The sequence below is a fragment of the Colletotrichum fructicola genome (genome assembly GCF_000319635.2).
Source record: "Colletotrichum fructicola Nara gc5 chromosome Unknown KSG_Nara_v1_contig05, whole genome shotgun sequence".
Classification (NCBI taxonomy): Eukaryota; Fungi; Ascomycota; class Sordariomycetes; order Glomerellales; family Glomerellaceae; genus Colletotrichum; species Colletotrichum fructicola.
Window position 1 is genome coordinate 3,819,234 of NW_027094055.1, and position 15,829 is coordinate 3,835,062.

Here is a 15,829-nt window from a genome sequence, read left to right on the forward strand (position 1 = left end):
CCGTTGAAGATGGTACCTGCGCTCCGGGGCGGGTCCCCCGCGACAGCCAATCACGTGTCTCCGTCGGCGTGCTCCGGCCCTGGGTCGCGGAGGCCTGGCCGGATGGTCGAACCAGATTTTCCCTCCCGCATTTCTTTCCCATCTCAGCCATTGGGGAAGGTGAGAGATCTTATTCGAGATTGAATAAGCAATGAGAAAAAAATGATCTGACTCGGGGTAAGCGGGGATGCGGAGAATTTTCTCTCTTTGGTCCTCTGGGATATGGCCTGTTTTCATCCTTTGGTTTCCTGTGGTTTCCGACGCGCCCCAGCGGTCTCCGGCGGGTTGAGCAGGTAACCCACGGCATCGTGGATTCTGTGAAATGCCTCAACGACGACGGCAAGTGTCAGCAGTATTGCTAAATGTCACATTTGATTCGTTGATTTCTTCATGGAACGTTCCGCCGCAAGGTTTCGTTCGGATCGTGCTTCAGGGCTCGGAAATTTCGCACCTCTCCAGGTACAGATGTCCCCATCCCACATGGGAATAATACATGAGCCGCATAGCCGATTTCGGGATGCTAGATGGATATGATCATGACTCCGCTGACAAGGTCTTGCCTTACATCGCATCTCAACTACACATAAGTGCGATTGCTCGTTCTTCCCGTGTACATACCATAGAAATAGCCTCGCAAAATTAAGGCGTGTGTTTATGCAGAGATATTCCTATCATATCATGATGTTGACTTTCAGAACTGTGCAGAACGGAAATACTGGTCTACACATTGGCAACATGCCGCCTTTCCGTATTGCAGGCGAGTTGCATTATAGACAAACCCAGCCACTCCAAAGCCACAGTTCAGATAAATATGCGTATCGCCACTGGAGCACGGAAACTATGTCTCAAGCATCTCTAGCAACACAATATTGACCAACTCTGACTACTTATTAACGGGATGTAATTAAATACAAAAAACAGTGATTAGTAAAGAGCTACTGTTCCTGCCAACCTATGGCATAATTAAAGATGCCAGCGTCAGGTATCGAGTACCATGATCCTACCAAGCTCAGATAAAGCTACCGTCTCCCTCGCAACGAGACAGCGGAATGGATCCCTTCTTCTGGCAAATCGTAATCGTGCCAGACACCCACGAGATGCCATCGTACGAGCCCTCCTTGTACGAGTCCGCCTGCCACGTCCCCGTCTCCTTCAGCGAGCCAGGGCACCCGGTAAAGGCCCTGCCCGTGCGGCGCGTCTTGAACGGCCGCGTGATCATGCACCCGCTGTACCCGGGGCTGACGGTGCCTTTGATGTTGACCGTCGTCTGCGTCGCCCACGAGCGGCTGTAGTTGATCCCCACCGTGTTCTTGAGCTTGTCCTTGATCCAGGTCACGTCGAGCCCGGCGCTGACGCCCACGCTGTTGGTCACCGTGTACCCCTTCATGACGTTGATGTCCATGGAAGTGAGGTCCGCCGTGACGACGGGGGACATCTGCACGTCCCAGTCGATGAAGTCGAAGGTCTTGTCCGCGACGATGGAGTCGGTGGCGTCGCAGGAGGTGCCGCGCGCGTCCAGCTTTGGGTGGGTGATGTTCATGGGGGGCAGGAGGGTGTTGTTGATGGGGAGGTTGTGGAAGTCGGCATCGTCAAGGGGCGGGGCGCGGGGGAGGACGCCCATGATCTTGAGCATGTGGTCGTAGGTGTCGCGGTGAACGATTTCCACTGAAGCGTGTTAGTATCACAGACGAAGCTGGATGTGGTTGAGGAAACAAGGCACTTACTGCGATCCTCGCCGTAGAGGATAACCTCATGGGGTTGGAGAACACGGCCAGGGTGCCATTTCGTGCTGTTGAGGCTGCGCTCGTTGAAGAATGGCGCCGCGCTGGCAGCCGAGATCAGGAAAAGACTGGTGAAGGTGGAAGAGCGCATCTTGGCGAAGACCGTGTAAGTGAGTGCGGTCGAAAGAGTGTGGTGGATTGATTTGGATCTAAGTCGATGCCGAGCAGTAAACAGCTTCGAATTCAGATGAACTTGGCGGTCTTTATACATCTATATGGACATACTTCACCTCCGTCCATCTCGTATCGCCCTCCGCCATGAATCCTCACTGAATCCCAAAAGGTAGCCCACGATATTGCACAGCACCGCCTGTGGAACCATCTCAACGCATCTCACGAGTCAAAATCCCCAGAGACCCGACAAACAAAACTGGATGTCTCGAGCCTCTGGTTCCGCAAACACCACGGTTGTGCGGCATGAAGCCATGGTGATCACACAACCTGACTCAGTTGCTGCCATCATCACGATTCCACGTGCAGAGCGTATTTCTAGATGACACAAGCCATTTTGATAACGGTAAAAAATCTTCCGGCGGGATGGCGGGATGAAAACGTGCGTGATAAGCTTAACAAAGCAGGTTTCATCGGAATAAACGACTCAGAAATATTGAAAAGCCCGGATTAGGATCATCCCTTTTGGGTGGGTTCGCGATGTTCCCTTTCTGGACAGGATGCGCGGGATGTGGGCCCGGTGCAACCACTCCAAGCGGTTGAGCCTCCCACGTGCATTCTGACGACACCAACAGGGCCTTGTTGTGTGCGATGCAATTCGCAGAAAACGAATAATAAACTTGAAGCACATCGGGGAGGATGTTGAGTCGTGATGGATGTTTTGTGGCTTCGTCGATGTTCAGCCTCTCCAATCTTTTTGGGCACACACGGTAATAATCGCCGTGTGTGGCCTCCGAAGACTGAAGAAGTTGATGATCTCCAGGCACGTGTTGTTCGCATGCTTTGAGTGGGATACCGGGCTTCTCATCGGCCAGCGGAGTGCGGTGTTGAACTACATGGTTATGAAGTCCCACCCGGACTTCGGGTCTCACAAGCACCCGATATAAAATTGCCCGTCTCGTTTAATTCAGACCGAGTACAGCAGTTGGTCTACAGCCTCATATGTTGATGTGATACTTCCTTCCACTTGGGTTCTTGAGTTTGCTACGCTCAAGCTCTTCACGGAAAGCCCCCTCCGAGTTGAAAAATCAAGATGCATTTTCCCACAGCAGCTCTTCTACTGCTGTCCCTTGCTACCAGGTATGTCAAAATCTTTTGTCTCTTCAACATGAGCCACAGAACAGCAAAGCTGATTTGCTCAATTACAGAGTATTCGGCGATATGCACGAGTGGGCATTCTGCGTCCGGGACAGAAAAGAGGCGCCCATTGGCGGAACCCCATTCAGCCCCAGCTACAGCTGGTCCAAGGACTACGAGGTCGACACCACCGCGACTCAGTGCGCCTGCACAATGTACAAGAATCGCAACACCGGCAGCAACTGGTGGGACACCTGCCCCGACTGTGTCTATGACGAGGTGCGCACTCTTGCTGATCCTTTTCCATCCTCGAATTTGGCACTGACTCATTGGTTCCAACAGACGCAGCTGGGATGCCACTCTGCAGCTGTTCATATCGGCGGTGACGAGATGACGTATTACTGCGAGAAGAAGTGTGGTGCGGAGGGGTCGGAGGCTGATTGAATGCATTGGGCGAGATGATAATTAGGCGCGGCTCCTTATTTTGGAGTGATGTCCGGATGGCAATAGTATTCCATACTTTGTCCATTTGGCTTGATGCTTTTACGCTCTCCTGATTCGATATTGAAGAGACACAGGTAGCCAGCCGGCTTGCAGTTATAAAGATTCATGGCGCATCTGGCAAGACTATGAAAGGAAGCTGGATTGTGTCACTATTGCTCATCTAGTCTAGGCGGAAAGATTACTGAACAGATACTTCGAGCTAGGCTTATGACCTAAGAATTCTTCCAGCATCTCCATCTCGTCGCGGCTTCCACCAAATTCTAATATCCCCCGGCGATACTTTCCCCACCGCTCCTTGCTGCGCGGATCTTCCTCAAAGTTGTGGTGAAAGATGTCTGCGGCGAATACTGCCGCACTATTTCGTCCCGGAATTAGTTCCCTGAGAAGTCAAACTTTGTATCGATGTACTTACCACAGATATGAGTAGTACCCTGCGTCCATTCCAGAAACCATGTGATGAAAGTTCGATTGGGGATGTCCTCTGTCTTTGGCGTCGGGATTGGGAAGCAGGCGGAGCCTCTCCATTGTGTCGTTAAATATCTCGGCAACATCCAGGTCCAAGCATTCTTCACGAGTAGCCGGACTATGGACGGCCATATCGAAACGGGCAAAAGCACTATCAACTTAGATCAGTAACCAGCAAAGCGAAGAGCGACATGACTTACAGCTGACGCAAAAGCCAAAGCGCCCTGTTCACATTCCTGCTTCTGACAAGAGGCCCCAGAAGTTCATCAGGTATCTTCTCAGGCGGGTCTGACTGGCCCGGATTCTTTCGGCGCCAATCATTCAAAAGCCTAGGGTTCAATCTGGTGTAATGGCAGCTCATATGCCTGAGCTCGTCTGCCATCCAACACCAGTTCTCCAACATGACACTGGGGACCTCAAAGAAGTCAGGCGGCATGCGGTGTCCGTGGACCATAACAGTGCGAGTCCTCGACACAAGATCGTGCATACCGTGGCCCAGCTCATGGAACAGAGACACAATCTCGCTATGCTTGAGTAAAGCGCAGCCGGTTGTGGTTGGACGAGGAAAGGCGCACATCAGAATTGTCGCCGGGTAGACCCTAGTGTCGTCCGGTCTAAGATACCCACACTGAAGATTGACATTCTGCGAGCCTTGGTGTTTGTTGGGTCTGATGAGGAGATCCGTGTACAAGTAGCCGACAAACTCATCTTTGGTGGCTTCTCTGTCGTCCCAGACTGCCCATACCTGGACATCGTCATGCCAGATAGTATGCTGCTTCTGATCGGCCATCAAGGGAACAAACCGCAGCTGCAGGCAAGAGGCGAATAGATCCAGCATTGCTGAGACGGAGTAGTCCAGTGGGAAGTACTCAGAGATCTGGCCATGTTTAACATCGATCTGCTCTTGCAGCAGGCGATTGTAGTAATCGTAATCCCACGAGGGCATTGAGTCGTTGTCTTGCGGGAAGTCTTTCTTTCGAATATCCAAAAGTGCCCTCATCTCTTCTCGCCCTTTTCGCAAGAGGACATCTTCGAGTTCATCGAGGAAACTGTTCACCCACGTTGTGGTCTTGGCAACGCGAGCCTCCAACCGAAAGGCCGCGTGGCTTTCATATCCCAGTAAACGCGCATTCTCGTCGCGCAAATCGATGACCTGCCTGAATAGGTCGACGTTCTCCGGTACCTTCCTTTCATTGGCGACGTAGACCTTCTTTCGGGTCGACGGTGCTGTGGCGTACTGCAAGACGGCATTGACGTCTGCTCTCGTAAAGCGTACAAACGCCTTGTTCTTTTCGCTAACCTCCGTGGAATGTTGTCTACTCAAGAAGCGAGTGAGGTCCTCCGCAGGCACCCCTTCAAGTTCGTCCAGGGAAAGCCACATGCCACCATCGTCGTTTCGATAGTTGCGGTTGTACTGCTGTCTCATCTCATCGATTTGGTTTCTCCTGTTCAAGTAAACGGCCACCTGATCCTGGTCAAGACGCCCATGACCACCTCTTGTGAACTGCTGGATGTTGCTTTTGAGAAACTTGGCATCTTCGAAGTGGACCTCCTCAGCTTTGTCCTCAACAGCCTTGAGCAGATGATAGAAGTCCTTTCTCGCTACCCTCTCGGAGTCCCACTGTCGCAAGAGTCCAATGGCTGCGTCCGATGCCTCACGAGCTAGTTGATCTGGCGAGGCGTAGCGTAGCATTGCTATGACAGCGATTCGACCTTGCGTCTCGTTGTCCAGACTGATCAATGGCCGGATAGCAGTGTCAAAGGTCGCCGATGCAGGGTCAAAAGTCGCGGCCACATGATTCCAGTTGTCGGATTGCTCTTTGATGACCTGCTTCATTATTGGCATGACATCCTTCGCCGCTATCAGGTGAGGCGGCTCCTGAGGGGGGGACATGCTTGTCATCGTCATTCTGGCTGCTGTCGTAGTAGCATACACCGAAGTGCGTGTTGTTTTGTGATAATTATGTTGAGGAATTTTCGAGCCCACCCAACAGGGGTTCACGGTAGGAGGAAAAGCAGTAAGAGCACCTCGGTCAGTGTCCAATCCGATCGCTTCGCAGTGTACGTATTCAGGGGATGTTGTGATATATATAAGAACGCCTTTCTGTCACGAGATTCGAATCTGGTCGATATAACTAGTGGTTTTGAAATATGCAGTAAGAAGAGGGGGATTCGATCCTATCGATCAGGGCGGAAGCCTGATTGGGTGCATGTGCCGCGCATCCGCGCATCTCAAGTCACAAGACTCGACGTAACAGTGGGCCTCAGTCGATTTTCTTACTTCCTGCCTCATGTAGGAATACTTTCATGCGCGCGTGACGGCTGCTTTGAGGGTGAATAATCGATATTGAGCGATATAAATATCTTCCCCTGACGAGGAGCGCTGCTGAGTGCAACGCTTACCAATAGGCAGGCATCTCGCAATCTTAGGCTACGGAGAGCATCCAAGCCCCAAAAACTACCAAGTATCTCATCATCTGCTGTGATACACGAGGCGAAAGAAAGACTGTCGGAAATTGATCCTCATCGTATCATCCTTCATACTGCTCACACTAGCCCGCAACTCCCACGTCAACCTCTTTCTCCCTAGAGACCCTTAGACCTTGCCACATCCTCCATGATCCTGTTTACGTCAAAGTCCGCATTCTTGAAGTCATTCTCGATGATGTCCTCCACCCACTTGCCTCTTGGCGTGAAGACAGCCTCAAATGGCGAGGGTCCAATGACGATGCCCACTGGTACGGCGTCCCTGTCATCAATGACCTTCCTCTTCTTCGTCTCTGGGTCAATGGGCGCTTCCATCTCATACGCCCACAGCAGACGAGTAACCATGATCCATAGGATTTCTTTCGCGACATGCCTTCCAGGACAGACGCGTCGCCCGTTCCCAAAGCCTATGATCGGAAGATCGTTCCTCTCCAACCACCGTTCTGGTCTGAACTCCTCTGCATCCGCGCCAAAGGCAGCTTTGTCCCTGGCGAGGGAGAATTGAGATGTGACAATGATGGTGCCTTTGGGGATCCTGTATCCCATGTATTCGTCCTCCTCCACGGAGAGGTGGTCGACTCCAGAGGGTATCACGGGCCGGTAACGCATCACCTCGTCGATGATGGCGTCGATGTAAGGCATCCGTGCGCGATCTTCGTGTGTGGGCAGACGATCACGTCCGACAACTTCGTCCAACACTTGCTGGGCTTTGTGCATGACGCGAGGGTAATTGATCATCAATACCAAGAACCACGTGATGAAGGTCGGGCTGGTGTCACCGTTGGCAAGGAACAGTGTCCCAATGACCCAGCTGATTTCTGTGTCGCTCAGCTCCATGTTCAAGCGCTTCGCACTGTCGGCCACTTGCTTCGCGACATTGTAGCCGGGCTGGTTGACTGCGTTGCGCAAGTTGCGAAGGTGGTAAGCCTCCTCTTCCTTGAACATGGACTCGGCACGCAGCTTCCAAGGAGAGAGTGCATAGGGAATGGATTTCAACCAAGGAAAAATGTCGACAAGCGGTGGATTTTGCAGTGCCTGAAGTGTCGGGCAGGTGAGGAGGAAATCCATCTTGCCAGCAGTAGTGGGATCTTCTTTGACAAGACGGTCTCCGTAAAGAATGACATGGAGACTTCCAACATTGGCTCGCTGGAAGTACCATCTTGGGTTGAAGGGACGCAGATTTTGCGTGTCGGCAGGTCTTGGAGTCTGATCTCCCTCAGAGTCTGGCTGAGCCCTGGACTCTGTGAGAATGTCGTGAAGGAGTTGTAGAGACTCCAGGCGCAGGACTGGGTCGTATAGCGCAGCGGACCGTGGGTTCAGCCCTGCTACATTCAACCTCTGATGTAGACGCATCTGAGCATCATACTGGCGGAAGATGAGGTTGTAGCCCTTGGACACCAAGTCGCCAGCCATGACGCTCAGATCACGTCCGGAATACTTGGCTGCCCTTTTGTTAAGAAGCTCATGTGTTGCGTCCACCGTTGTCAAGACAACCATGGGTTTTCCCAGAATATTGAGGTAGACCAAGGGACCATAGTTGAACTTCCAAAGATACTCTGTGAGCCATCTTCGGCTGTCTGGATACTTGAGGAGGTTCCCGATCACGGGCCATCCGGGGGGGCCAGGGGGTAGCGGGAGCTTAGAGCCCTTGGAGCGTGAATGATGGGCATAGAATAAGCAGGCAACCAAGAAAGAAGCGGCTAAAAAGACTTGCTGAGCAGCGATTGATGCCAGCAGACTTTCTTTGCGATCTGGCTCATCGCTGACAACCGTGATATTGAGTGTAGTAGAGTTCATGTTTGTTATGTGTTTGGGGCAAGAGAAGAATGTTCAGTCTGTGTTGATGAGACAATCCCAAGCTGCGATGCGCTCTCCATCCGACGCACGCAGTATGTTTTTAAAACATCAGAAACATCACTTAGAAAAGTCTTTGACAGAAGGCGTCACAAACAGTGCAATCAATATCTGGCAGTGTATCCGTGGCTCCTCGTTTGTGGAGAAGCATAAATCCTGCCGAGCGGCCCGCTGGAGCAGTGAGCTGCGATGCATGTCAGACGTGAGAGACAATGCATGCTTGTCTCATCCAATAGGACAACCGGCAGCTGTGTTACGCAAAGGTCTTGGCTCACAGTCCGACGTAGCTATCAGACCAGCATTTTAATTAGACAACTCCTCATTCGCCGCTCAGTAAAGATGCGCGCTGCATGCCAATTATCACATTGCCGGGTGCGGCCTGATGCTTCTCGTTGCATTGCGCGTCTGCAACTTGCGTATTCATCATTGAGCGTGAGAAAAAGGGTTGCGACCGCAACCGTGTACCGCATATTGCCGGACAGGGAATCCAACGCGGCAACTAAGCACATATGCACCGCCCGTAATGCCAGTGGGATCTGCGAGTATCCTTCCTAATATCAAGCAAGCTCAGTAATATCCCCTCCGGCCACGACATCGAAGAAGGCATCAGCAAGATAGCCCCCACGCGACGTCGGCTTTCCGTACTTATCCGTCGCCATGCCGGCAATGGAGGGGGCGGCAACGTCCCGCATGTAGCCCGCAATCCCTTCCTTCTTGAACTTCTCGGCGAACTGCTTGGCGTGCAGACTGAGGCCCTGGGTCGCCCAGATTGGCTGGACCTGCCACACAATGCCCATCTTGGCAATGTCGGCCGGGAACGTCTCAACCTCCTGCGTTGAGTACCCTCCCTTGCTGAAGTCATACGCACCCGTGTATCCGAAGGCGAAGAGACGGTTCGGGTACGCCTCGCGGAGGGCTGTGTGGAACTCGTGCATGTCTTTCTTGTCTGGGAAGAGGGTTAGCGGTTATTCGCCAGTCAAGTGAGGGGGTTTGCGGGAGGATGCACTTGGTTTGTCTAATAAGAATGTCAGCTTCTAACGCATGTGCTTTGTGATGTTTCAACCAAACGCACCTTGACGACTCCACGTCACATCACCGAGAGGCGCGGCGAGAATGCATCGATCAATGACAGCTTTGGTGGACCATTGCCACATGTACTGGCCCAAGGGCGTCCTGGGAAGTTCCCAGTCGAATGTAATATCCTGACCGACGATACGCTTGGCGGCAGCCCGTCGGTCCTGCAATGCAACGGTCTTGTCGACGACTTCTGTCATGTAGACCTCGTATTGTTCTTTGGTTGCCACGGAGTTGACAGCTTCATCGAAAGTCATGAGACCGGCAGAGGCCTTCCACTCGGATTTGACGGTAAGGTAATCCTTGCCTGATCCTTTGCCCTCCTCGATTGCTTGGATGAAGGAGCTAACCGGCTTCGTCGCGCCGAGCACATAAGGGTGGTCTCGGGGGTCAATCACGCTTGTCAAAAAGTAAGCATACGTGGCGAAGGACACGAGAGACAACAAAAATGGAAGTTGGAAGTCCCGGAGTGGGAAAGAAAGGGGGTTGTATCTCACCTCGTGATGAACTCGGCATGGTCGCTATCACACCGACAGAGAAGCATAGTGTCCGCCCTATGAATGTGATTAGAGCGCATCCGTCTTGGTATTGCTTTGCAATTACTCACCCCATAATGTCGAAAGTCATTCTCACAGTGGTCAGCCTGGACAAGTAGTCTGACGTGGGCACGATAGTCCGCCCTTCGCCATTGGTGAACTTCTTGAGACCCATTGCCAGATCATCGATATGGATCATCGCGACACCGGCCTCTACAAAGCTCCTTGTCAGCTTCATGCATCCAGTCAATGTGCCAAATCCCATATCAGCGTCGGCAACAATGGGCAGCATGTAATCGATGCACTCGAGCGCCTCACGGTCGGCTTCGCTGTACCTCATTCTCAGCTGTGTCTGTCGCTGGTCGTGGAAGAGCTGGGTGTTGAAGATTCGCTTGACGACAGATGGCACGAGGTCGGCAGGATAGTCGGCATGGTCTTCGCCGGGCCAGGTGGCTTGTGATAGCCCGCAAAGCGCGCCAGAGACATACACAGTTTGCACTGCTCAGCGTTAGCGGACTGGAAAAACACGCCATCGCAGTTGTTATGGTAATCCTTCGTACTTGTCTTTGCCATCTCCTTGGCAATCAGGGGCTCGGTTGTTCCGAATGTGAGTTCGTATGTGCCATTGTCGTTGTGCTCATTCAGGATGCGCCAAAGCTTCCTTCCCTGAACACTGGAGGGATAGTCGATCTTAAATCCAACATTCCTCAAAGCGGCGATAGATTTGGCTGTGTATGGTCTGTTATAAGTTAGACGGAACAAGTACTAATAACACCCTCCAACACTCCGTCACTGTGATCGACAATGCTTGTGAGCCTGGTCATAGCAAAAAGGAATTTAATAGATGGGTGGCTTAGGCAGAAATTAAGATATGTATTGGGGTTTTAAAAGGAAAGATACAAACCTCTTGATGTGTTTTTGCCTATCGGTCTCCCACCACGCCTCAATCTCCTTGACCTCCGCCGCGAAGGCATCGCTCTCAGCTTTGACGTCGGGCCACTTCAGAGACATCTTTCACAGGATTTGATGGAGTTTATGATGCGATACAGAGTAATCGAGAATAATGACCAGCAAGAATCTGGTTTGTTCATTACGTTGTGTTCGTGCGGGGGCAACGGTCCTTTTTGCCATCATCTCGCGACTACACTGATCAACAAGCCGCTCGGCCTACCTTACCCGACGTCGGACACCAACAATCCATCCCATCATCCCCTCATTATTTCCTATCGATGCTGAGCCTCAACCACGCCATCCGTGCCGTGCCAGTGATAGGCGATAGGCAAGGCCAATCCATCGGTCGGGCGTCGGGATCCTGTCGGAGTGCACCCCTAGCGCCCGACGACGTTGCAGGGGTCCCCAGCCACCATCGGGGAACGTCTCCCGATAAGAAACTCCCGGCAACGAGGGGGAGGGGCCGGGAAACTCAGTCCACAGCCGTGTAAGCCGTGTTGTCCGACCATCATATCCAGCAGGCAATCGCAGGATCACCTCAATGTCCTCCCGAAGTTTCCAAGCACTCATGTAAGTAGCTCTGCGCAACACTCTCATCAATCAATATGGGCAGCAACATCGCCAGCACCGCCGTCAAACCGACATCTCTCATTAATCTCCAGCTAGGATGGCCTTCACCCCGTCTCTTTGCCGCAAGCGGTCTCCTCGAGGGGGCCAACCAGGTCCTCAGTTCAGACACTGAGACAGCCGCTGCGCTCGTCTACGGTCCTCACGTCGGACATCCCCCTCTCCGCAAAAGCGTGGCAGAATGGCTCTCCTCGGTCTACGGGACGCCAGCTGATCTCGACAGAATAAGCATCAGCAACGGAGCCTCGGGCAATCTGGCCAACGTTCTGTTGAAATTCACCGATCCGCTCTACACGCGGAAGATCTTCATGGTTGAGCCGACATACTTCCTCGCGTGTCCTATCTTTGAAGACAATGGGTTCCAGGGCAAGCTGAAAGGTGTCCCTGAGGACAATGAGGAAGGTCTCGACATTGCTTTTCTTCGCCGGGAGCTGGAAGTTGCAGAGGCACAAGCATTGGAAAAGGCGAACGTCTCTGGAGAACTAGATGCCCCGACGATCAAGACTGGCAAGACATACCCAAGAATCTACAAATACGTCATCTACCTCGTCCCGACCTTTTCCAACCCCAGCGCAAAGACTCTTTCTCTGCAGATGCGGAGGGATCTTGTCAGCCTTGCTCGCGAGTACGACGCTCTTGTAATTTCAGACGATGTCTACGACTTTCTGAGCTGGCCTGAAGATCCCGCTGCTCCAGTCGACGCTGTAGCCACTGTCCCGCCTCGCCTCGTCGATATCGACCGAGAGATGCCCGGATGCAGTCATTTTGGAAATACTCTCAGCAACGGCTCGTTTTCTAAAGTCATTGGACCGGGTGTTCGAGTCGGATGGGCGGAGAGCACGCCAGCCTTTGCTAAGGAGCTGGGAGAGGTGTAAGTCACGAGTGTCATTCCTCCTCTTGTTGTTCTGTCTTTGACTAATGCACTTAAATCAGCGGTTCTTCAAGCTCAGGCGGTGCTCCTTCACACCTCACCTCTACCTTCGTCGACAAGATGCTCCGAAACGGTCAGCTCCAATCCCATATCAAAGACACGCTCGTTCCCACGTACCGAGAGAGATACTACGTGCTCATGGCAGCCATCGAAAAGGTTTTGGTTCCTCTCGGGGTTCGCGTGGAAGTGAACACGCCCAAAGACGCGGGTGCAGCGACTGCAGGGGGTTTCTTCACGTATCTTAGACTACCAGACGACCTTCCCGTTGCCAAGAACGTGGCCGCCATTGCGCTGAAGGATCAACAGTTGCGCGTGGCTTTTGGTCACATGTTCACCGTCACTGGAGACGAGAGCAGCGTGTCTCGGGCGGAGGCAGAAGATGGGTTTGCCCGATGTATCAGACTTTGCTGGGCGTGGCATGAAGTTGCGGAAATCAAAGAGGGGATTGACAGACTAGGTGCTACGATTGTTGACGTCAGGGAAAGGATCGAGAAGGGAGAAGACTTGAGTAGCCCTGTAACTATTGGAATCAGGTAGTCAAATTGGACATACAGAATGGAAATGTCATAGTAGATCACAGTCGAAGTCCTAGTCCGACAGTCCTACGTGCTTGGTCTTGTTTTCCCAAATTGAACCGAGTATTGAGTTTGATGGTAGATTTCAATCCGAAAAAGAGTACATCCCAATCATTGAATCGAGGCTGTCACAAATTTTGACAGCAAAGTACCACGCTATGAAGACATCAGAGCTCCGACGCATGATGAAAGATCTCTCATTGATCTCTAAACTCCCACGAAAGTACTAATGTTATACCTTCTGATATCCTCAACGGTTGCTCTGAAATAATTGAAGCAAACACCAACCAAACTCGGTCTCATCTTCTAGCCTCAAATAATGGTAGCAGAGTTGCGAACAGGCTCCACAGCGCCCACCAACTTATTCTCAATCTCCTTCTCTTGAGCATCCACAGGGTCAGCAACCTCAGCCTCGGAAGCCGGCTGGTTCGCAACTGCCGCAGCCTCTTGCCGGAGCTGTCGTTTGTGCAGAAAGTCCGCGACAACTACCAAACGCTCGTTAGCACTCCTATTTATTTTCTAGGATGTGGGTTTGACTTACGGACGAGTACCACCGCAGCAAGCGCAAAGGACAAAATCGAAGGGAACCCTCGCTCGAACGTGGGAGCCATGGTCTGGGGAAAGATGAGAATCGGCAGGAAAGAGTCTGTTCACCACCCGTTAGTCGCAAAGTCTCTGATGGGATGACAGGTAGCTTACTGGTTGCGTAGAACAATCCGTTCATGCTGGAGATCGTCAAGGCTCTCTCCTCGGCGTTGCCGTTGTTGACCTCGTTGGCCCAGGTCTGCTCCCAGTCAGCCGAAACGATCATTCAGGAGATACAAGAAAGTACTCACCCAGGTCACGGCAGTCACGTAACCGCAGGCAACCAAGAAGAAGCCCGCAACGCGAGCGCCGTCGGAGGCGGGGTAGGCGGTGAGGATAGAGGAACCGACGACGGTGGTGCCGAGCTGTGAGATCTTGTCAGTAGTTTCTCTCTAAGGGAAGAGAGAGGGAGATTTACCAATGGGCCAACCATCCACATAGGTCGGTTCCCTGTCAGATCCGACATGAAGCCCCACGAAAAGTCGGTCACCATCGTGACGAGGTTGGCGCAGGCCGGGATGACGTTGCGCTGGGTAACGCTGTAGCCGTTCTCGCCTATCACCCGTTAGCTTGGCCCCTTGTCTGACCTCCAAATACAAGACATACGCAGGTAGATGGCGAAGTAGTTGTTCGCCTGGCACGAGTTCCCATACTACCAACAACTGTCAGCAACCTCCAACCACACGCTTCAACCAACCCAGAAACAAAGGGGAGACTCACAAAGATGTACATCAGACACAGCACCCACCACCTCCAGTTCCCAAACATGCGCTTTACGAGCTTCAGGTCCATGACGCCCGTGATCTCGACGCGGCCCAGCTTCGCAGAGCGCTGCATCGCGAGCTGCTTGTCCTCCTCGGTGATGTACCACGCCGTCGTGTTGTGCGGGTAGTCTGGCAGCAGGAACCACACGGACAGCGCGATCGGCAGACTCATGCACCCGCAGATGATGTACATCCAGCGCCAGCCCGCCATGCCGAGGTGCCCGTCGAGGCCCTTGTGGATGCCGGCCTGGAGGAAGCCCGAGGTTGCCTGCCCGAAGAAGCCGGTGACGTGCCAGACGGCGACGCGCCTTTGGGTAGAGTCAGTATTCTGTTTGGACGTGTGGGATGTGGGAGGTGGGGGACGCACTTTGCGAGTTCTGTCTTGGTGTACCACGATCCGAGCAGGAAGATTATGATGGGCGAGAAGGGGCTTTCGAAGAGGCCGACCATGAAGCGGAAGGCGTACATCTGGTTGCTTGTTTGGGCTGCAGCTTGCGCGAAGCTGTCATCCTGGGTTAGCTTCTCCTTAGGGAATGGTGGGATTTCAGATGCAATCTTACGTGAAGGCTGTCCAACCGAGCTCGCAGACCACAAGGCAGATACGAGGACGGACTTTGAGGGCGATCATGTTTGCTGGGATTTGCATAATGGCGAAAGCAATGGTGTAGCACACTGCAGAACACAATTCCGTTAGACAATTTCATCTCCGCCGACGACTTTGAACACTTACTTAGCATATATGTGTACTCGTTCCCCTTGATGTTCAAATCCTCCTTCATGCCACTGACGTCTATCACTTTTTGTCAGAACACCATCTCCCTCTTCGAAAGGGGCTACTCACATGCGTTGGTGATGTTACTCTGGTCAATGTATTTCATCCACTACCAACCTCGTTAGCAACCCCAAAGACGACAAGGAGGCCCTAGAGGAGACTCACCCATCCCAACGTCGCACAGATGAGAATCCCAAAATCCAACTTCCTCACCAGAGCCCTCTCTTGCGGACTTTTCAGATGCTGATCCGCGTCCCATAGGTGATACAAAATCTTCTTTCCAAAGGAGACGTTGTGCGCCTCGTGCGCGCCAACGCCAATGTCAGAAGCAGCGGGAGACATGGCCGAGTTGACCTCGTGGCTTTTCTTGCCGTCCATCACTGAGTCGCCTTGTGTGCGAATTGAACAACGAAAGTCTTCAAAACACGGCTTCCGCAAATTAAGATAGTAAGGAACCGGTGGGAGTTTCGACACCGAGGCACACCTTGGACAACAACTCTTATTCCATAATGTAAGTTTTATTATCCTCCCACAGAACACGGGTTAATGATAACCAGCCACCACACCAACTCGACCCCTGGTTACATCTCCCATCCAACTGCATGTTATCAACAGTATCAGCAGATCAAAAGCGCA

The 15,829-nt window shown here is 52.5% G+C and overlaps 7 protein-coding genes across 7 annotated transcripts; 2 read left to right on the forward strand and 5 right to left on the reverse strand.

The window, feature by feature from the left end:
- Positions 1-1,048: 1,048 nt before the first annotated feature.
- Positions 1,049-1,911, reverse strand: CGGC5_v009761 (uncharacterized protein; the record flags this gene model as incomplete). The annotated part of the gene is made up of 2 exons (XM_032021876.1): positions 1,049-1,704; positions 1,764-1,911. 2 exons carry the CDS (start codon positions 1,909-1,911, stop codon positions 1,049-1,051), a joined length of 804 nt encoding a protein of 267 aa, XP_031881274.1.
- A 1,113-nt stretch (positions 1,912-3,024) lies between these two features.
- On the forward strand, positions 3,025-3,512 carry CGGC5_v009762 (uncharacterized protein; the record flags this gene model as incomplete). Its single annotated transcript, XM_032021877.1, has 3 exons — positions 3,025-3,071; positions 3,140-3,347; positions 3,411-3,512. 3 exons carry the CDS (start codon positions 3,025-3,027, stop codon positions 3,510-3,512), a joined length of 357 nt encoding a protein of 118 aa, XP_031881275.1.
- Positions 3,513-3,737: 225 nt separating this feature from the next.
- PRD1-3 (Saccharolysin) lies at positions 3,738-5,946 on the reverse strand (the record flags this gene model as incomplete). Its single annotated transcript, XM_032021878.1, has 3 exons — positions 3,738-3,927; positions 3,985-4,188; positions 4,238-5,946. 3 exons carry the CDS (start codon positions 5,944-5,946, stop codon positions 3,738-3,740), a joined length of 2,103 nt encoding a protein of 700 aa, XP_031881267.1.
- Positions 5,947-6,623: 677 nt separating this feature from the next.
- Positions 6,624-8,321, reverse strand: COX2-4 (Cytochrome P450 monooxygenase COX2; the record flags this gene model as incomplete). Its single annotated transcript, XM_032021879.1, has 1 exon — positions 6,624-8,321. The coding sequence occupies one exon, from the start codon at positions 8,319-8,321 to the stop codon at positions 6,624-6,626; it is 1,698 nt and encodes a 565-aa protein (XP_031881268.1).
- A 614-nt stretch (positions 8,322-8,935) lies between these two features.
- icl2 (Mitochondrial 2-methylisocitrate lyase) lies at positions 8,936-10,999 on the reverse strand (the record flags this gene model as incomplete). The annotated part of the gene is made up of 6 exons (XM_032021880.1): positions 8,936-9,324; positions 9,451-9,851; positions 9,950-10,006; positions 10,060-10,486; positions 10,549-10,727; positions 10,893-10,999. The coding sequence occupies 6 exons, from the start codon at positions 10,997-10,999 to the stop codon at positions 8,936-8,938; spliced, it is 1,560 nt and encodes a 519-aa protein (XP_031881269.1).
- Positions 11,000-11,544: 545 nt separating this feature from the next.
- On the forward strand, positions 11,545-13,034 carry CGGC5_v009766 (Uncharacterized protein; the record flags this gene model as incomplete). Its single annotated transcript, XM_032021881.1, has 2 exons — positions 11,545-12,437; positions 12,500-13,034. 2 exons carry the CDS (start codon positions 11,545-11,547, stop codon positions 13,032-13,034), a joined length of 1,428 nt encoding a protein of 475 aa, XP_031881265.1.
- Positions 13,035-13,384: 350 nt separating this feature from the next.
- On the reverse strand, positions 13,385-15,571 carry CGGC5_v009767 (Pantothenate transporter liz1; the record flags this gene model as incomplete). The annotated part of the gene is made up of 12 exons (XM_032021882.1): positions 13,385-13,557; positions 13,614-13,718; positions 13,772-13,856; positions 13,909-14,022; positions 14,076-14,212; positions 14,264-14,309; positions 14,378-14,729; positions 14,789-14,923; positions 14,982-15,093; positions 15,152-15,211; positions 15,263-15,302; positions 15,359-15,571. 12 exons carry the CDS (start codon positions 15,569-15,571, stop codon positions 13,385-13,387), a joined length of 1,572 nt encoding a protein of 523 aa, XP_031881266.1.
- Between the last annotated feature and the right edge of the window lie 258 nt (positions 15,572-15,829).